General features: G+C 37.4%; 1 protein-coding gene across 1 annotated transcript in view; it reads left to right on the top strand.

Moving 5' to 3' along the window:
- The window catches only part of serp (chitin deacetylase-like protein serp), a 47,175-nt gene that overhangs the window by 10,204 nt on the left and 14,311 nt on the right, over positions 1-22,660 (top strand). The window contains exons 2-3 of the mRNA XM_023161753.2: positions 4,693-4,844; positions 15,258-15,507. Of these exons, the coding sequence (XP_023017521.2) occupies positions 4,693-4,844; positions 15,258-15,507 (402 nt within the window). The remainder of the gene's footprint in view (positions 1-4,692; positions 4,845-15,257; positions 15,508-22,660) is intronic.

Raw genomic sequence — 22,660 nt, 5'->3', positions numbered from 1 at the left:
TAGTTGGTTGGTCTCAGAATTTCTTTTCCTTTCATTTGATTGTACAATTTGATCGCCTTGAAAAATATGAATGTTTCCTATACAGTTCTCTCAATTTGAGAAATGTATACAGAAAGTTACTGCTCAATGTTATCAGGTTATCACTCTTACTTTTTGAAAACATCAAGTTTTTTATCGTTGCTTGCTATTATTATAAAAAATATAACGTAAAAGCTATTTGTCTGCATTACCCCGAAAAAACGTGTGGTTTATTGAAAGAATAAACGAATATTTCATTGCGTGAACACGTGGAAAAATAGACAGACATCATTATCTACTTACTTGAGTTACATTTTTACTTAATTTCAAGTACAAAAATCAGGTACTTATGATACACTCTTTATTTAACACCTCGACAAGTGTTTCAATCACCAAGTGATCATCTTGAAGTGAAAGATTGAAAATCAGGTCACAATTCACAATTGTTGTAGAACAACACCAGTTCAAATTTTCCTTGAAGTGGAGTAATGACACAAACTAAGTATTTTTGGAGGGATTGGTTGAAAAGACATTTCTAGTTTTTGACGCCTCCATGAATATACTCAGTGCATTTCTTTAAGGCCCTCCTTGACATTATATTCTAGGTTTGTGAAGTATTCGTCAAGAGCTTCAAAATGATACAAGACCCCCCTTTCCATTTAATTTTTTTCCTAGAAGGCGCCCAGACGCCATCTTGAAAGTTTCATCTGCGAATTTCACTTCAAAATAAAGTATATTTGCATTACTTTCATTATCCTAAACTTCAATTTTTTTAGTTGCCCCTTCAAAACATGAAAGGGGGGGAGACATTAAAGAAAAGCACTGTATATTTTGTTCTTCAGTGATCCGGTAAATGAATGTTCTTCTTCCGGTTCGTATCTTAACAGAAACTTCGGAGCTTATCTTTGTGAGGAGTTTATACTGATATTTCACTTTCTTGCCTTTGACTACTGTCCTTTCTGTTTTGTTGTTTATATTTGAGTCGTATTGAGGATAACGAACGATATATACAACTTTCTGCTTCTAGAACTGTTATAAATGTATCCACTTCCATTAACTTTTTTGTGACCATCCTGTATCTTTCTCATAATATTTAAAGCTGTTCCGAAGGTCTGAATGAACGAAACAAGCTTTTATTTAACTATGTTATCAATTTCTTCTGCTCATTGAAGTGTGCTTCTTGCTTATCACCGAGAAAATTCGAAGTAGGTATTTTTCATCTTTTGGTGAGTTCTTTGGTAACAGTCGTTATTTTTATTGTAACCAATAATCAAATCTACATCAAAAATTTCATTTTGGATATCTCTCAACCAACCTTTTCTATAGATTAACCATTTCTTCCTTGGAAATAACTGGACTCGCATTTCCTCATTTGCCTCTCTATGTTGCAATGTCCTTAATACTTATTAACACTAGTATTCATTGAACCGGCTTCTGAAGGTTATTTATATGTACTTCCCACTTCAACGACTTATAATTTTGATATTGATATGCGATATGTGATATCTTTATTCTATTCTCACGACTTCGGAGTACTGGTGTAGATTAAAATTGGTTTTGTTCTGAATTTTCAATTATAGTGATTTCAAAATGAATCTAACTTGTCCGATCTGCCATCTACATATTTAACTGAAATCTAGCTGAGCGGGAAATCTGTTGTGAGGTTTTTCTCATTCAACCTCAGAATCCCTTCATTTTAATTTCTCTCTGCCAGACTTAATGAAGAAGTTTTGGGTCACAGAAAAGGATATTTATTGACTTCCTGCTTGATGAGAACATCAGCTTCTTAATTGCTTCAGACTCCGGCACGTCCCGGAATCTACGCGGTTGATTAGTTTTAGTCTGGGATACCACTGGGAAGTTTTCTAGTTCTGAGTATTGGACTTCGAAGAACTCGTTCCTCTCGGATGTTTGATGAAATACTAAATATTTGCATTGCGGTTGCTTTTTATAAGTATTCCTGAACAGAAGCTCCTTTAGCACCTTTTTTCTTGGAGAGGAGCTATCAAATTGTTTGGATACTTCAATATTGGCCCCGCAACTTTCACAAAACCCATTTGTTCAATTCAGAACTCTCAATATCCCACCAGCTGTGACTTGTAAAGTGTGTATTATGATTCTTTATGACTACTTCAAACTTTACAAAAAAAATTCGTGAGTTTTGACTTATTGCTATTGATTATCTTCATAAGCCAGAAAATTTGAAGCGACTTACATGTCTATATATCAGAAATGCATTACTTGCTACTTCCAACGGTTTATTTGCACAGCTGATTATCAGAAAAAACACCAATTACTATTTCCATGCAACACTCCACAATGCCTTGGTATTACTTTTTACTACCAGGGTCTTCTTCAATGAATATTGAAACAGTTCAACATTAAAAAACTTCTGGTACTGTGAAGTACTTGTCATCCTATTTGAAAAATATGCCAATGAACTTGAAGTTATGTTGAAAATCTTCAACATGATTATAGATCGTTGCGAATCAACGTTTTGAGGTCTGCGAACAGCCAGTAGTCGCTGGGAACAAATCTGGCGAATACGGTGGATGTGGTAGCAATTCGAAGTTCAATTCATGTAGTTTTGCCATTGTTTCGATTGACTCGTGACACGTTGAGTTGTCTTGATGGAATAAAATTTTTGTCTTTGCCATATGCGGTTGTTTCTTTGCAATTTCAGCCTTCAAACGCTCCAATAACGCTATTAATATTCACTGTTGATGGTATTTCCCTTCTCACGATAGTAGATGAATATTATATCTCGCACAAACCAAAATACTGAGGTCATAACATTTCCAGTCACGACTAGCTGGAATTATATTTGTTTGATCGTCATACTCAGACGGTTTACACCGTTCTAAAGAGACCATGCCTTGTACTGATGATGTGGCAAGTACCCCGAAACCGGTATATCGGTTGGTCGTATCGACCAAATGAAATTGATTTCGACTTTTCATAGTGGAGAATAACTTGCGACGAATTTTCCATATCGAAGTCGCTGCAGAAGTGCCGGTACCTGATGGTGTTACTTCAACTCTCTGCTCGGCATCAGCTGGGTTAGTTGTTGTTTTTCCGTTGGGTATCTGCCACACGTATAGTTTAAGTAAACGATATAGTGCAAACTACCTTCCAACAGCTTCCTTTCAATAATATAGTTAGGAAGCTAACTAGTTTCGTTATTCAATAATCATTTATGATTATATAAGAATAACAATAACTATATTTCCACCATTGATATGGAAGTATCCAATTTCCATATAGTCTTTTTCAAGTAAATTTACTTTTTTAATCCTTTTTTGCCAGTCTTCTTCGGTAATATTAGATACTTCTTTTTTAATTAGTTTTTTTACCTGCTTATCAAATTTTGTTTGCAGGCATGTTAGGCGCACACATTTTCGAACCATCAGTCCACCCTTTCGTAACTGTGTCGTGAGTGTCATATCAAGTTTCGTCCAAATAGAAAATTTGCCGGTGTTCTTGTCTATATTTAGTTATTCGTTCCAAGTATTCGTTACGGAATTCTACTATTCTTCTGCTTTCCATAACTGCTTGACGTTTGTTTATTATTTTAAATCCAAATCCTAGTTTCTCCATTCAATCCTGAAGAGTTTTGTCACAGCAGCCTACATTATGGCCGGAAGTATTCAATTTCCTCCTTATGATTTCTGTATCACATCGCGTTCTACGTTCATAAGGGTTCTTTTTGTTCTTTTTGACTATTTTACGTACAGCTGAGAAAGGAATTTCGGTCAAATCTGATGTTGCTTGTTATAGTTTGTTTCCTTAGAAACCAAATTTGAGATGTAGATTCTTATATACATTGAAACATAACACTTTTCAAGCTAATGCTTCGCTTAAACGGTATTTTTCCCATCAAGGCGCACTGTGTTGCCAAAAAAGATACCAGCAGAAAAATCACTCATTATGTTCATAGATAATTCGTGTGACTTCGAGTAACGATTGTTCACATTTTTAACAGTAGTTGTTCGATGTGTGATTGTATTTGTTATTATGAACATTTTTGTTATACAAGCATTGTGATATGTGTATACTATTTGTATACATTATCATATATTTATAATTTTTTGTTTTGACATGCTACAAATATTTGTTCAAATGTATCACGTAGCCAGTTAACAATAAACTATTCTATTCTATTCTATTCTATGAAAACTAAAAACCCTGTGATATGCGGGCTTTTACAACGAACCTCTACATCTTTCGTCCGCAACAATAATTCACCTTTAAACATAATTGTTAATTATCATTTTTCTAAGGAAAACATCATGACATACCAGAAATGACTGAAGGTGGACAACAATTTTGTTTCATATTAAAATACTGTATTCTTGGTACCGACATAACTCAACCTCGTAGAACAACATTTTGTGAAAGTACCTACTTTTGATTTTGAAGGTGGCATAAACTTACTTGGCTGAAACTGGAAATAAATTAATAAAATTGTGATACCGTCTGTTTCGAATACCAGCTGACTCGTATATTCTTGAAAACCCATAATACTCGTATATATTCATGAGCCCTAAAGTAGAAAGTGAGAGAAAACTATTACATTCGGGGATGTTTCCATCTATTCTGAACACACATACATTCCCATAGTATAATAAACATATAAATTGATTAATTCGCTTAATGATTATTCCATTGTTCAAGGTTTTGCACAACAACAAGCTGAAGAAACTGCGCCAAAGAAAGAGGAGAGTTTCGAGGCTGAATTGTGTAAAGACAAAGATGCCGGGGAGTGGTTTCGACTGGTGACTGGTGAAGGTGACAATTGCCGTGACGTCATTCAATGCACATCTTCGGTAAGAGAATTTTGTAGGATGGTTCGAGTTGCATATTAGTTGTTATTATGAAAGGTATTCGATGCATATTATTTGCTGTTATAAAAGGTATTCAATGCATAAAATTGTTTTGAAAGAGGAAGAATACATTTTGAAAGGAGCAACACTTTTTTCAATACACGTCGGTCCAATAAATTATAGTGAATATATGGTTACTTTCAGTTATCAACAGCATATATTGTTTGTTCAAATAGAAGACTGATCGGTTTATTGCATATTTATTTTACACATTAACATACTTTTTTTGGTAGTTTCAAATTCCTCAATCATTAATGAAGTGGTAGAGGTTATACAGTATGGTCATTCAAGTGGGCAAAATATGGGAATTTTTTTAATCAACTGTACAACCAAAATACAGATATTTTCAAAAGTTGCTGCATATTTGATAAATACTAGCCAACATATAAGAAACAACAATTGCGACTAATATTATAATGGCTATACATGAGTGTTTGAGGCGTCCTGACTGCGACTTCAATATCAAAAATTTTCCATCACATAAAGATTTTGAGTTATAGTTATTTGTATTTTATACAAAAATTTTCGCATATTATAGGGAAATTAAAGATCAAAACAAGATAAAAATAATATACTTTGAGGATAACAGACTTTATTTACAATAACAACATTCAAATGAAGTCTTTTGTGCATAACCTTTTTGCAAATATTCACTTTCGTTTATATGTTTCATCGTTTTCCCCCATAAGGAACCAACAATAATCCCCCATCATTGCTGCATCCCATCTGCCTTGGTAACGTTGGTCCATTGTCAGTATGTCTCGGTGGAACCTTTCCTCTTGTTCGTCACTGACAGCACCCAAATTTTTTGGGAAAAAATTCAAAGGAGAGTGCAAGAAATAGAGTTTGAGAGACAAGCGACATCACATTCTGCAGTAGTTTTCAAGAAGTTCTTCTGCAAGTGTTTCGTAATTTTCTACTTTCTTGTTTCCTAAAAACTCCGAAACAATTCTTTTGAAAGAACTCCACTCAGCTGATTCAATATTACTTAATTTTTGATCAAACTGTTGATCTCTTAGTAGTTTTCTGATTTGTGGTCCAACAAATATACCTTCCTTGAGCTTTGCATCACTTAATTTTAGAAAAACGTGTTCAAGATATTTAAACGCATCACCTTCTTTGTCTAATGCTTTTACAAAATTTTTCATTAACCCCAGTTTCATGTGTAATGGAGATAACAGAACGTTTTTGGGATTAACAAGAGTTATATTCTCCACGTTAGCTTGATCTGGAATATATTTATCTCTCGGAGACCATTCTTTTACTTGATAATGGCTCTGTATTGCCCTACTGTTTCATAGGCAAAGAAAACAACAACACTTGGTAAATTCGCCCTGAAGACCAAGTAATAGTCCTATGACTTTTAGGTCACCACATATTTCCCACTTATACGTATTATAACTTATTGCATTTAGAATAAGTGACATACTTTTGTGTGTTTCCTCCATGGAAACTGCATGTGCGAAAGGAATAGAGGGTCTTTTGTTACCATTATGGAGCAGAACGCCTTTTAAATTTGTTTTAGACGTTGTGTTGCCAGATTTCAAACTATATCCTCAATTTAGGGAAAAAGCAACTTAGGAATGTCGTCTTCATTGAATTTTTGTGAAAAAAACCATTACTCAAAAATCTTACGTCTTAGGAAATTTTTACTATCATATTTGCCTTTGGCATTACAGTCGTAAATTGGCTGTAAACTAGTGTTATTATACTGGGTACATTCAGAATGGTTGCAAGTCAACCAGCATATAGGGTAGGTCAAAAAATATAAAAATTGTAGGGAAAATTGGGGCAAAGCCGATAATTTTTAAAGAAAAAACTCGGATCACCCGGTTCTACCCTACCGGTAGGGCAAAACCGGGCACATGTATAACTGCTATGGGGAATTGGAAATGATTGAACTTTTCTGAAAAACAGCTTTTCTATTTTAGTAGCTGACTATTAAACGTTTTGTGACAGAAATAAAAATCAATTGAAACAATATTGAATCCATTAACAAAGTTAAATGTGATACGGCAGATGTCACAAATAAAGGAATCGTCGGTCTCCTCTGCTCCACAGCAAGCGTCATGGTCCCATCCTTCGCATTTAGTGCATTGTATCCACCCTTCTCCACATTTGGCCCTGCCACCAGGATCTGCTCTACTCTCGATACCCGATATGACCCCGGACCGAACCATTATTGAAAACATGATGAAATGCTAGATGCAACAACTCTGTATCAAAATAACGCTAATTGGGTGCTGTAATGAACATTATAATTACCTAATTTTTCTTAAATTCACTGTTCGAGAAATTCTCCACTAGAAACTAAAAAACTTCGTAAGCTAAACTATTTAAATTTAAAAAAATTCACGGTCGTTAAACAACTGTCAGTATCGAACTGGTGTAATGGGAAATCTGGCCTCATCAGTCGTAGTGGGTATACAGTGTCACCGATAAAGTACGCATCAAATGGGAAACTTTTTTATTTATCGTTTTATGTGAAATTTGATTTTGGCAGTAGATTTTGCTTAAGAAATGATGTCAAATGGCGTCTACAAAATAGGTCACGTGATTTCCTTAACCTGTCAAAATTGACATTTAAAAAAAGAAACATCGAAAAATGACATTATTCTTCAAAATATCCAAAAATATCAAAGGATAAAAACATTTTCTTTTGTAATTTTATACCCACACACCAAGTTTCAAATTCATAATAAGTATTTTATATTTTCACTATTTTTCCGCACTCCTGCTTTTTCTACTTATCAAAATTTAAGCACACCTGTACTAAATCATTTATTTTAACTAAACTCGTCACCGAATTTCTTTTTTTGTAATATAATAATATTTTAAGTGCCTCTTTGATGTTAAAAACAAATTTTGAAAAATAAAAGTTGTGAAACTTGATGCAAAGTTCATCTAGTTTCAACGGGGCTTTCAAAACTATACAGTACTTGAGTTTTTTAATGAGCAAATGGCCTCACAATATGAATTAGAACAAAACGGAACATTAGGAAACATCATTTCGTGATTCTTGAAGCCCATTCAATAAAAGAAAAAAACTCATAGTATTTACATTTATCTACTCCGCTAACAACACTAATTTAAAAAAACTCGGTAGGCTGTGAAAAAATATGAAACTACATAATGTGTTTTAGAAAACGTCACTGTCACTGAATAAATTAATGCCCGTTAGTTCAATGTAATGTATGAAAATTAAAATAATATGTTATCTTTACAAGAAAAAATTGAAATTGTGCTAATTTGTGGTGAAAACACATTGCATCGACAAGTGGCTGATATTTTTAACGCAAGACATCCTGGTAGACATGTACAGCAATCCACTGTAAGTAGGATTTTAAAAAAATTTAAACTGACTGGTTCAGTTGAAAATACTTTTAAAAAACGTCATAATCCATCACGCAATAATGATGAGGTTCAGTTGGCTGTCTGCCTGGATGTTATCGAACAGGGAAAATCAAGTATTACCAATATTGTAGATAGAACTGGCGTTAAAAGAGAAAGCGTAAGAGCAATTTTACATAAAAATAAATTCAAACCCTACAAACCCAAATTTATAAATACCTTAAAGGAAAGAGATTTCGATGTTCGACTAGATTTCTCTTTCTGGTACCAAGGAGAAGTAGAATTAAACAGAAAATTTCCATACAAAATCCTATGGACCGACGAAGCTACCTTCACATCGAACGGCGTAGTCAGTTCCCAGAATTGTAGGTGGTGGGCTCAGGAAAATCCTCATTTTGTGATAGAATGTCGGGACCAATATTCATTTAAAACAAATGTGTGGTGCGGTGTTTTAAATAATCAGGTAATGCGACCATTCTTTTTTAGACACAATTTAACTTCTCAGGATTATTTGCAATTTCTAAATATTGAGATCAGTGATATAGTGGACAATATGCCGGTTGAAATAAGACACAGTGTGTGGTATCAATGTGACGGAGCTCCTATTCATAGTTCAAGACAAATCAAAGAGAAACTATTAGAAATGTTCAGGGGCAAAGTTATTGGACGAAATATGGAGCAAATATGGCCGCCTAGGTCGCCAGATTTAACCCCACTAGATTTTTTCTTGTGGGGTTACTTAAAACAAATCGTTTATAAACAAAGACCTTTTCGTGACGTGAATCACCTAGAAACTGTTATTAGAAACTCTATTTTAAACATAAACCCTGTGAGTATCAGCAACTCAATAAAAGATGTATCAAGAAGGACAATTATCTGCATAGAACGCGATGGAAGACATACAGAAATGTAGTGTATTTAATGTCGTGAGTCTTTTTTTCGTGTTTTTTTGCTATTAGGTATAGGTACATGTTTATTTTCAGTTCCTTTTAATTAAGATAGAATTCCACTGTATTTTTTGTTAAAAAAACAATAAACACTCTAAGATATTGTTTCCTAATGTTCCGTTTTGTTCTAATTCATATTGTGAGGCCATTTGCTCATTAAAAAACTCAAGTACTGTATAGTTTGGAAAGCCCCGTTGAAACTAGATGAACTTTGCATCAAGTTTGACAACTTTTATTTTTGAAAATTTGTTTTTAACATCAAAGAGGCTCTTAAAATATTATTATATTACAAAAAAAGAAATTCGGTGACGAGTTTAGTTGAAATAAATGATTTAGTACAGGTGTGCTTAAATTTTGATAAGTAGAAAAAGCAGGAGTGCGGAAAAATAGTGAAAATATAAAATACTTATTATGAATTTGAAACTTGGTGTGTGGGTATAAAATTACAAAAGAAAATGCTTTTATCCTTTGATATTTTTGGTTATTTTGAAGAATAATGTCATTTTTCGATGTTTCTTTTTTTAAATGTCAATTTTGACAGGTTAAGGAAATCACGTGACCTATTTTGTAGACGCCATTTGACATCATTTCTTAAGCAAAATCTACTGCCAAAATCAAATTTCACATAAAACGATAAATAAAAAAGTTTCCCATTTGATGCGGACTTTATCGGTGACACTGTATATTTGTGCTGTTGCCAGCGCTCTAGCATTACTAATATCTGAGAAAAATAAGTATAGTTCAAGTAAATGATATAGTGCAAAATACCTTCCAACAGCACCCCTTTTATAATTTAGTTAGGGGGCTGACTAATTTTGTTATTCAATAATCATTTCTGATAAGAATCACAATAACTATATAATAAAAATATATGTAATAATATATAAAGTAAATATTTCGTTTATATAGGTGCGACTGGGAAAGTAGGGCTTGAAATAACAGAGTGATAATTGAAAATACTTCTGCATACTACTTACTCAGGATCCAGTCCTCTTTACTCGGAAACAGTACTTCATAAGGCAGTTCGTAATTGACAGTTGAAGGCATAAAGTTAGAAGGCCTCATTTCCAGAATGATGTGACTTCCAGTGTGAACCAACAGTCTGTTGCACTCTACATTATATTGATTTATGCAATGTGTACAAGTCTATATGGAGTCCATCTAGCCCCTCTGTCTAGAACAATGCGGAGAGGAGGTAAATCTAGAAGGATCTCCATGGCCGCTAACGGTATAGTACTGATGGCACCACTGATGGCCAGACAAGCCGCTTTTTTTGAGCCAAAGAGCTTCGCCTGAGCCGTCTACTGTAAAGCCTTCGGCCACCAGGCAGTTGCTCCAAGTGATCATTGGTCTAATAATCATCGCATAAATCCAATGGATTTGTTTGGGACCTAAACCCCAAGTTTTACCATAAATCCTTCGACATGTTCACACGGTCAGTCTGGCTTTGTGTAAAACTTTTTCCAAGTGAGAGTTCCAAGTGAGTTTTTTACAAGACAATGCCAAGATATTTCAACTACGTTCCAAATGAAATGACCTCATCATTGAGGGAAGGTCGAGTTATATCGTCCAATTTTCTTCTCCTGGTGAAGGGGATTATCACAAACGTATTTAAATATCACTTTATTGTGAGATTTTCACTCAACAATTTTACAAAAACGTCATACAAGGGTGTCTTTGGGCGTGTCTTTACTGTCACAGTTTTGCTGGGGATGACAGACATCTGCTCCCTCTGGCACCCACTGTGAACAACGGACATCTTGCTTTGGAGGATATTACAAGCTTCCCTTCTCGAGGTGGACCTTGCCAAGATCATCTGCATAAGCTTGCAGATCTACTTTTCTTCTATCGAGGACATCAAGCAGACTATCCATCAGGAGCGACCACAGAAGGGGAGATAGTACCCCTAATCCTAATGGCCTGGCCTTGAAGAGTCGTAGTTGCAGTTTTGTTTACCAGCATGGTATAGATCCAGCCAGTTATGGTCGATTCTAAACTTTTCCTAGCCAGAGATGATTCTATAGATTTGGGTAGTGCATTGTCAAATGCTCCTTAACTATCGAGAAATACAGCAACCGTAATCTCCTTGTTGTCAAAGGATTGGGAAATTTTTTCTACAAGGTTGTCTGTCGATTTGCCGGTTTGATAAGCATACTGGTGGTTATTCAGTGGGGATGCATATAATGCTACCCTCCTGATATGTCCGTCCAGAATCCTCTCAAGTCCTTTCAGCAGGAAGGATGTAAGGCTGATTGGTCGTACCGATATAGTGTGTGGCTCTTTCCGGTAAATATACCACCCTTGCTGCCAACCAACTGGGTGGTGTATAGTTCCACGCCAGACTAGCTCTATACAATTTTATGAAAATAGGTAATATTATTTCCAGTCCTTTTTGAAGCAGAGCTGGAAATTTACCATCCTCTCCGGGAGATTTGAAGGGCTGAAACGTCTTGAGAGTCCCTTCAACTGTCAGTGCTGTGATAACCTTCTTGACGATCTCCCAATCGTTCTCTTTTGGGTGTTTAGCGCTCAAAAACAGTACAAGACAAACTATTTTCTATTATTAAAAAATGAGTTCAAAAGGTTTGAAAAAATATTTCTAAACAAACTGCCAGTCTTCAAGCATAGTCCACTGACTAATAAGAAAGTTTTTGTCTTCCTTATTCAGAGGAATCGGGCAAATTACGGATATGCACTTGGTTAGTGCCTCGTCCACTAGATGGAGTGACATTTTGTGATGTTCGCTCCAACTTCGGAAGAGGAATGAAATACTCTGAAAGAATTCCGATTTTCAATGGCTTCTGTGGAAGAATTAAAGGGCTATATCAAGGCCGCGAAGGCCAAAAAAGCCTCCGGGGTTGACTCAATAACAAACAAGTTATTGAAGAAGCTCCCGGAAAACTGCGTTGAGAGCCTACTGTCCATCATTAATAGCTCTCTGGCTCAAAGATACTTCCCCAGAAGGTGGAAACATGCGGTCGTCGTCATGCTTCGTCGTCATGCTCCCAAAACAGGGGCAGAACCGGCTTTTTCCGCAGAATTATCGCCCGATTAGTCTGCTCTCGTCGGCAGCTAAGCTGGCTGAAAGAGTCGTACTTCAAAGGCTCAAGAAGTTGAGGACCGAAATGTTCTGCCTGATGAGCAATTCAGCTTCAGGAGAGAACATTCCACTGAGTTGCAGGCTCTGAGACTGGTCGAAAACACCATCGCGGAGCTAAACAGAAACAAAAAAGTTCATCTAGTCTTATTAGGCATTTCGAAGGCCTTCGACCGTGTTTGGCATGAAGGCCTTCTACACAAATTAATCACGTTCGACCTGCCTCGGTGCCTGATCCGGTGGATTGGGTCTTTCCTGAAAGACAGAACATTTCAGGTTAGAGTAGAGGGCTCTCTGTCTGACAACAGAGAGATCCTTGCTGGAGTGCCACAGGATGCCGTGCTCTCTCCCACGCTTTACTCCCTTTACACCAGTGACCTTTTAAGGTCCGAGCATTTCTGTACGCTGATGACACGGCTCTCCTCTCATCTTCCATGGGTCGGGAGCTCGTGATCGTCTATATGCAACGTGCATTGGGCGACCTCGAGCGCTGGTACTTCGAGTGGAAGATCCGAGTGAACCCGGAAAAAACTCAGGCAATAACCATGGGAAGAACGATATCTTCTCCGGCCATGAAAGTAAGAATCTCTGGAAGGGCCTAGATCTTCTTATAGACCGTAGGCTCACCTGAAACCCGCACCTGTTAAGCGTGAAGGCAACGATCCAAGGTCGGGTGGCAAACCTGTACCCTTTGATCAATAGAAAATCCTAAGCCTAAAGAATAAAATCACGATCTATAACACGATGTTCAAGTCTGTCATCATATACGCTTCAGGCGTTTGGGGACAAACGGCTCCGACTAACATCTCCATCTTGGAGATCTTACAAAATAAAATTCTACGGATGATTGTGAATGCTCCGTGGTTCGTGCGGATCGAAGCCATCCGCAGAGATTTGAAGCTGCCTTCAATTCAGTAGTCCATCCAGTCGAAGAATCGGCGAGTTTTAGATTACGCTGAAACTCTCGACAATCCGTTAGTCAGGAAAGCTATAGATTACGCTGTAGACGACCCCTCTCGATATAGAAGGCCCCGACACTCTGTCGAATGAGGCCTCTATGTCCTCCGTTAACAGATGAATGATATCTTCATCCATCTCACCCCAGCCAGGTAGGGGTACACCGCGAAGGGCGGTATGGATGTCTGAGGACTTTCATGCCACCATCAAAAATCAGTCATGACCCATTTGTCCCTCTGACGAAAACCAGCCCAAAGGGTAAGGGAGCAAGGCTCCAGCCTGATTAAAACGACGATGACCATCGACGATTTTCAATTGTGGAATATCATTGACTTTAGGTCGATGATGGTCAGCGTCTTGCACTAATGAGTGGCTAATAAGCCCGAAACCGGTCTGCAAGTGTGCCTGTTCCACAATTGAAGGTCGACTCTTTCAGTTGTATTGCCAATTGCATATGCAGGAATAACTTCAGTGAAGAATCCTGCACTGACACTTGTCGGATATAATTCAACGCCCTTCGTGGTATAAGCCAGGGGAGTAGTTGTTTTCTGATAGGCGTCAGTATATTACACCTACTGTGTAGGTATATAGAGACTGGCTTGAACTTTGCTTCAGATTTGAAAAAATATTATTGAAACCCAAATAAGCAATTTTCTCTATGAGAATTTTATGGTTTATTTTGTCAAAGACCTTGGAGAAATCAGTATACCTACACTGCATTAACATGTCCTCTTCGATCTGGAAATTCAGATAAGTATTGACTAAAAATGGATAAATTACTGATTGTAGATCTTGAATCCAGGAAACCATGTTGAGATTCTGAAATTAAAGAGTTGCTAGATGAATGCGATTATACAATATAATCTTCAAGACCTCAGACGGTCTTGACATTTGTGAATAGGGCAAATTTTTGAAATATTGTAGATAATTTCGTTGGTTAATTAAAATCCATGATGAAGTGCACACATTGTGGACACTCGACTGTAACCTTCGATCCTTTCAGGGATTTGTCACTTCCTATACCAGAAAGAACTAACCAATTGAGTTTATCACAGTGCTTGGATTTCTTCACAGGAGAGGAAACTTTGGATGGACATGAAAAACCGACGTGTTGCAAAGAAAGAAGAAAATGCACAATCGATACATAAGTTTCCCCATATTCTAGTTATTCATTTTAAAAGATTTTCTCTAACAGAAAGATTTAGAGGGAAGTTAAATGTTGCCATCGAATTTCCTCTAGATGGATTAGATATGAACAATTATGCAGCAGATAATGTGACTCCTTGTCGCTATAATCTATATGCACTTTCGAATCACAGTAGGTCTACCTACAGCGGACATTATACAGCATTCTGCAGACATCCTTTTAATGGCACGTGGCACGAATACAATGATTCACAAGTGTCACCAATTTCACCAAAATCGCTTGTGAGTGGAGATGCATACATCCTCTTTTATGAAAAGGAGGAAACGAGTTCGCACCTTTGAGCGTTTTGTAAAGTATTTTTGAACTGTTCATTTTAATGTTATGTATTATCTAGTTAAACGTTTATAACTTATTGAAAAAAAATAGAAAATTAAGAGTTATTAGCAACTAAAAAAAAAAAAATTCGAAATATCAGGAATAACTAATGTTCTCAGAATTGAAGTTAAGATTATACGCAATGGAATAGAAAAGAATATTCTCAGAACCTAAAGTGAATTTATTTTTCAGTTTGTAACCCGCATCTAAAATGTCTTTTTCGGTTATTTTGGTTCACAGCTAGTGTGTTATAACTGATATCAAATCGAATGCTTTCCAACTCAGCTTCCACTACTGTATAGAGACTTTCAAAGTATTTCCCAGAAAATATGGAGAAATTATTCATTGAAACTCCGTTTACACAATCGGATATCCAATGAGTCATTCATCCTATGGCTGTACTGGCACGAACATATTAACCAATAATTATTATACCCACGTTTTTTCATTTCAAATGTTAAATTTCCGGTGTTTCTTTCAAGGGTCTTCAAGCTATTCGATGTCCTGCTGGTCTATACTTCGATATCGAGAAACAGACTTGTGACTGGAAGGACTCCGTGAAAAACTGCAAGTTGAAGAACAAAGAACGTAGAGTGAAGCCGAATTTATTCACCGATAAACCGGTTTGTTCTGAAGGAGAACTGGCCTGTGGAGACTCACAGTGCATAGAGAGAGGTCTGTTCTGCAACGGAGAGAAAGATTGTGCGGATGGATCGGACGAAACCACTTGCGGTAAGTTTAAGAAACGATCAACCTAAGAATCAACCGGATTTCTACGTTGTTTGACTTTATTGGAATGACCGATTCTGGAAGACAGTGATTGAAAAGGCGTTTGAGTTTTAGGTTTATCATTACAATTTAGTAAACCGTCGATTTGTGCACTTTCACGGGTTTTTCCCAAGTTGGTATACAAGTTTTTCTCTTTTCTCCAACGAATGGTTCAATATTTGTCTTCCATTTCCTTAATACGTCCTTTATTTTCAACTTCAGCTGATCAACCACCAGTTACGTAATTATACAGGGTGTAACAAAAAGGTAGGTCAAAAATTGAACCACGTATTCTGGGGACAAAAATGACTTGAGCCCAAGTGCACACAAAAAAGTTAAACCTTTGGAAAGTACAAAATGTATACCGAACATTTTGTGATGAAAATAGAAATCGTAAGAGCATCTTTTTCAGATAGAACCACGATATCTGCTCAGCCCATAAAAAGTTTAGGGAGGTATTGAACCCCTAAAACATAGCAAACTTTTTTATGCGTTACAATCGAATGAGTTAATAATAATAATTTCGTTCTTATCCCCAAAAGAGGAGATTTTTCGATTTCTAAGAATTACAGACCGATAACATGCTTGAATTCGAGTTATAAGTTGTTTACAAGCATCTTATACACACGAATACTCACCGCAGTTGACCGAGTGTTCGAGCGGATATATGAGCAGAGAGGGTCGAAGACAGGAGTTGCGAATGTAAAGAGAACCTGTTCATCGAAAGATAAAATATAAGCGCAACCTCTCTATGGCCTAGATCGATTACCGTAAGGCATTTGATACAATTTCGCATGAGCTTATTTTGCATTTGCTCAGATGCCTTGCGATACCCGACAAAATAGTAAGATGCATTGAACAACTGATACATTTCTGGCGAACTTGCTTCACCATTACATCCGGTCAAGCCAGAGTCCAAACAGGGTGGGTCACTTTCAGAAGGGGTGTATTTCAGGGCGATTCCCTCAGTCCCCTTCTCTTCTGCATCTCACGGTTGCCATTATTTGTTGTGCTCAAAAATACTCGAGGGTATAACTGTGGCACCCCCGGAAACCAGAGGCACAAGGGCACCCATTTGTTTTATATGGATGATCTTAAACTTTATGCCTCTGGAGAGGATCTCCATCAGTCCGGCAAGTATCAGCACAAATTTCGACAGATCTGGTTTTCGGAACTGTCGGGGAAGAACAAAGTTGCTGCAACAAATATGCTTGCCGTTCCAATCTTACCCTACTCGTTTGGAGTAGTGTAATAAAGACCCGAAAAATTATGCATCTCTAGGGGAGTTTGCATCCCAAATCGTCCGTTCCCCCGACAACAGGGAAACCGTGGACTTTTGATTTTGGAGGGTCTATATGACAGAATGGTACTGGATACAGCCTGTAAAGTTGTCAGGAGTTCGGATCCCTTTCTCTGCATGGTCCGTGACCATGAGAGAGCAGGAATTCGGAGCATTTCTCCTTAGGGCAGCTGCCCGAGCAGCTGAAGAACTCGGTATAGTTTTTGACTCTGAACGAGGTGACCACAACTCTGTCACCGAGTTGGAACCCGTTCAGCAAAAAGCTCAGATAAAAGCCGCAGAGATCAACTTACTTCTGCGGAAACACAAGGATAAGCCAATGCATGGGGTCTTCTTCAATAACATTGGAGACCTTGGCTTATCAAAGCGCCTGAAGTTTGCTTTTCTCAGGTTGAGTGGGCAGAAGTCGGAAACTGACATAACACTATATTACCATCTACGGCACTCTTACGATATTGACGAGACACCGGTTTTGTCCTACGCTCCGGGGGATATTGAATACGTTGTGGGGAACGAGAAGTGCCGAATTTATTGGAACTATTCGTTCCCCGCCCTCAGGCTCATACAAGCTAATAAGCCTGATGTAGTCCTTCTCGACCACCAGAGTAACACGATATTTGTGGAGTTTTCAGCTCCTGGCAAGACGAATATCGTCGGAAAAGAGGAGGAAAAACGGAAAAAATATCAAGATTTTCTCTTCGAACTCCGCAGACTCTATCCAGATCACTCTGTCAAGATGGTTGTTCTGATTATTGGAGTCCTTGGTGGAATGATGTCCTCTCTACTCTCGAATCTTAAAATCATACCGGCTTGCCGCACTAAGGCAGAAATCTCAGCCGCACAGATGCAGAAGGCTGTCATTCTTGGCTCACTGCGTTTGCTTGGGGCACATGATTCTCGGACCCAATGATCACTTACCCCACGGTGTGGGGAGTGGTCATTGGTTGATAATGCTGGCGCGCCCTCCCGAATGTATCGGGGCTTCGGGGGATAGGGCCTGACCAGCGCACACTACGGTGAAAAAAATTATAATAGCCTCTATCACCATTTACAGGGTTAACTGAGTATGTTGAAAAAGTAATATAGATCCTTATAATTACAAAGTTTCAGTTTGAGAAAATGAATAACAAAATTATAATATAATAAAATAAAATAAAAAAACTCCCAGAAAATTAAAAATTCACCATTAAATACTGAGATGCAGTGTGAACAATATATTCTAGAAAATCAAAATTGATGTCACACAAATTTGAAATCAAATTGAAATTATTGCAAATGCTAAAGATAAGTGACTTGAGGTACAAATTGGTTCTGGCCAGTCGGCTATAAAAAGTTTTTGTACCTCTAGTTCTAAAATGAGGCACACAGAAATTTATAAGAGATAACACCTTCAAAGCATCCACATTGATGTGCAGTAATTTATACAGAAAAATTATTCCAGCAAGTTTTCTGCGTAATTCAAGACTTTCAATATTGAATGTTATGGTAAGAGATTCATGTGGAATACCTCTATCAGGATAGATACCATAGGATTTGAAGTAAATAAACTTCAGAAAACGACGTTGAATTTTTTCAATTAATGTATTATAGCAATTGTAGAATGGAGACCATAGAACAGAGCCATATTCTAATTTTGACCTTACGTAGGCTACATAAAGAGGGAATAGAGCAGTAAATTGTGACACCATTGGTTTAATACACCATTTTTGTATTTTCGAAAGGTTTTATTTAGCTTGCCTTGTTTGTTTGTTGTAATTGAAGTTTGACCCCCTTCCGGTTGACAGATTGATATGATATTTGGTACACATATTTAGTTTTGATGACAATACAATTTAATGAATTCTGTATCATTGCAAGATGGCTGCAGCTAGAAAATGGTGGATTATATTTTCTCACAACTACCTCAATATGAATTTCAGTAGTTTGGACTTTCATTGTCTGATATTATATTAAATGATTTGAAATCCCTGAAAGAACTAAAAAAGAAGAATTGAAAATTAAAGAAGAAGAATTAAAAAGGAATAGCTGAAAATAACAATTATATTGAACAAAAAACCTGAAATGATATAATAGTGAAATAAAATACAAGTAAAAATAGAACAGTTGATAAAAAAAATAAAAAGTTAAGAGATTTCAAGCCAAGTTACTTCACGACGTCTCGATTGTTAGTATCCACAATGGTGGTAGAAATAAGTAGGGTGAGGGGAACTTAAACCCCCCAAAAGCCTTTGCGAATCGTGCCGATAGCTGAATGGCCGCAGGGTGATATGCGTTACGAACGATCCCCGTGGGGAATTGGGCGAAACCTCATTGTAATCAGCCTACCTCTGGTAATGCGGGGCTCTGCCAGAGGTGACCAACTCTTCTCTTGCTACTCGTGGGAACGCACATGAATGAAACAGAAACAAAATAAACTAAAGCCAATCCCGAGATCATCTCGTGATGTAATACAAAGGCCAAGGCGTAAGCGCATTTGCAGCGCCGAGGCCAACAGGAGGAAGAGAGCGTAGGAGACAGGAGTGGCAGCAACTATAAGTGCACCCTCCCCCTCTCCCTACTCCACCTTCCAACAGCAAGGACTCTTCCTGCCGCGGGCGCCAAGGGCTCCACCTTGAATAAAGGCAAGGAACTGGCTGCCCCTGCAGGAAAGCTCCCTCACTTGTGCATCTCCACGGAGGGAATCCCTAGAAGATTGAAGAAGCCGCGCAACGACAGTAATGTCGCTGCACCTTCCAAAACCTTCGCGGAGGTCACCGTGAAATACCTCAAGGTTGCCAAAGAGAGTGTGTGTTCGGCGAGTCTTGGCCTACACCTGCTAATATGAAGGAGATGTCACCTAGTGACCCGTCCACCTTCCTGGAAAGGACAACTCCTCGGGAGGATGTACAATGGGTCACATGTGGCCTAAGTGCTGTTGGTCGACACTCACCCTCCCTACTCTACAAATACAGAGATACAGAATAAGGTTCCAGATAATTACCTGTAATTCTGGTATTCACAGATGAATGTCAAGGGAATAGTGCAACAGCTGCAAGGCGAAGTAAGGAAAATATTCTACTTGGAATACACCAAACAGACGATTATTTCTTACCATTGATTGTCGTTTACGGGAGACGGGTAATACAAGGGTAATAACTGCACAATTAGATGTTGGTCACATGATGGTTTGGAAAAGATTGAAGGAACAGCAGCTTCATTTCTATCACTTAACAACCGTTCAAGAATTACTAGATGAAGATCATCCTGAAAGAATTTGATGTCGCTACTAGTTCTTAACTTCCTTTCTGTTAAGTTCCCTTGGTGTTTGTCCATTTCTGAGGCTTCTAAATAGATTCTAGTTGAATAATGACTCGACGTTGCTAGTCTCTCGGTATTTTCTAACAGGAAGTTGTGTTTCCCGTTGGACAGTTTAAGCGACTGCAGACTTCTCTTTGACCGATATAGACTTTACCACAGTTACATGGAATCCTATGGACTCCCGCTGATTTTAGTGGATCTTTGCCGTCTTTTGCTGATCTCAGATACACCGATATTGTATTCGTTGGTGTGAAGGCGGTGTTAATTTTCTCCTTCTTTAGAATTGTTCTCATTCGGTTGGTAACACCTTCTATGTATGGCAGATATGCAGTGCCTTGGGGTTGATCTTCACTGGTGTTTCTCTTCTTCTTCCTTAGATGCGTAGCGCGAATTGTCATCAGTTTCAGTTGGCACGTCAAGAAGAGTACTTCAACCGCGCCACTGAAGATGACTGCCGCAGTTGCAGTTGAGATTATAACCAGAGAAGATCGATCGGAAATCAATCAGAACATTATGGGTAATATTGTAATAGGACCAGTATTTTTTTCAAATAATTGGAATCGTGTAAACTACTTAAAGGTTTTACAAAATTATTTACCAGTGAAAGTGGTAAATTTAGGGATAAGGTGAAATATGTGGTATTTACAAGATGGAGCTTTAGCGAATTTCGATGACGAAGTTAGGAAATAACTTTTCGGTCTGTACCCTGGCCGTTGGATTGGGAGGGGCTCTGATGCACCTATTTCTTGGCTGGCCAGACGTCCAGATCTCCACTCTATTGACTTTTGCTTCTGGGGTTGTATAAAAGACGTGTATTCTGTTGAAATAATCGGCAACTGAGGCATCGAATCATTAAAAGTGCAAATCGATTTCGTCAGAAGCCTTTGATCTTTCAAAAAATTAGGTTTTTCTTTTTGGAACGATGCCAAATATGTATTCAGGAGACTGAAGGCCATTTTGAACATTCGTTTTAGGAAATAAAACACACAGGATCATTTGCTGTCAGAATTGTCTCCATTGAACTTGATATATACACTGCTAGATCGACTTTCTTTGCCCTAGTAGAGTCCCATCTAAGGTATGGCATTGCATTTTTGGGATTCTGTAGTAAACAACTATTGAATCAGGTCTTGCAGGTGTTGCAAAAGAGATCTTTGCGGTTTTTATGTGGGGCAAACTATAGGGATAGTTGTAGACAACTTTTTGTTAAATACCGAATCCTCACTCTATTCAGTATCTTCATTTTCGAAGTTGTTTGCCTGGTTCATAAGAGATATAACACTGATTCTCCAGATACACATAGAATCCACAACACAAGACAGAACACTATAGTAATAATATTCATCTGCCAATACCCAGATTGACACTAACAAAACACTCTAACATGTACGAAGGGAAAAAATGTTCAACCATTCACCACAGGATAATAGAGCAGATACTTTTCAGGGGGTCGGTCAAAAATATAGTGCTCATGAAACCTTATTACAGCCTGCAGGAATATTATGATGACAAATTGTAAATATTCACACTTTTCTACCAAGATAAGCTTGACGATATTATGTATTAATGATCAAGTTTTTATCATTATTATTATTATATATTTATTTCACATTAATATGTGTACTCGTGTGTGTGAATTAAATTGTGATACAATAACATTTATAATGCCTGACTTTTCGAAAAAGTGCTATTTTATAAATGATGTATAAAACTAATGGTGGCAGAATACTAATTTAATTTTTTGGGGAGTCAAGTTAAAATTGTTATGGGTCGAAAAAATTTCGTGGTTATATATGAAAAAGATGTTCTCACGATAAGGAAGCCACTGTTCCATTTTCGCCACAGAATTACACATTTCAACGCTTGGAAAAAATCGAATTTCATTTTGGACTTTCCGAAGGCTTTAACTTTTTTTCGTGTGCACATTTCCATTGAGGTAAGTTAAATTTGACCCCAGAATATATGTTTAAATTCTTGACCACGTTTTTGTTACACCCCGTATATCACAGTTCAACTCAATGTTCCGCTTTTTCATTGATTCTGAGAACCGCCAGTCACTATTTTGGTAGTTTCATATGACGTATTTCAAATCCAACGTAGTAGCATAGTTATTTATACATTAACTCTATTGCAAGGCCATCTTTGGAAGAGAATGTCGCTAGTGGATGTATGCAAGGAATCCTGATTGATGAAGTTGATTACTTCCGACTAACTCAATGATATTTCTGGGGCGTGACTATTTTCCATGCAGACATTCTTAATATTCCACATTCCATAAAAAACTACCAATGAATGAAAAATTATACGTCACTTCGTGAAGTGTTTGCTAATGATTGAAGGCAAGTTGTGAATAACCTCCTACTACAGTGTTGGAAAGTTTTGAATACGTCAAACTACTACTTAGCTTCTGGCAAGTCTGCAGTCTATCATTGCCAGCGTTGCCAAATTTGTTTTGTTTCAAGTTAATTCTGAAAGAGTGTGTGTGTGTTTATACTTATTATGTACGCACGTAAAAAGTTA

This window comes from Leptinotarsa decemlineata, unplaced genomic scaffold (assembly GCF_025532065.1).
Source record: "Leptinotarsa decemlineata unplaced genomic scaffold, Ldec_3_MD MMD2_tig00026374_RagTag_RagTag, whole genome shotgun sequence".
NCBI classification, from domain to species: domain Eukaryota; kingdom Metazoa; phylum Arthropoda; class Insecta; order Coleoptera; family Chrysomelidae; genus Leptinotarsa; species Leptinotarsa decemlineata.
Note: the sequence above shows the minus strand (reverse complement) of the source record. Positions and strands in the feature narration are given on the sequence as shown.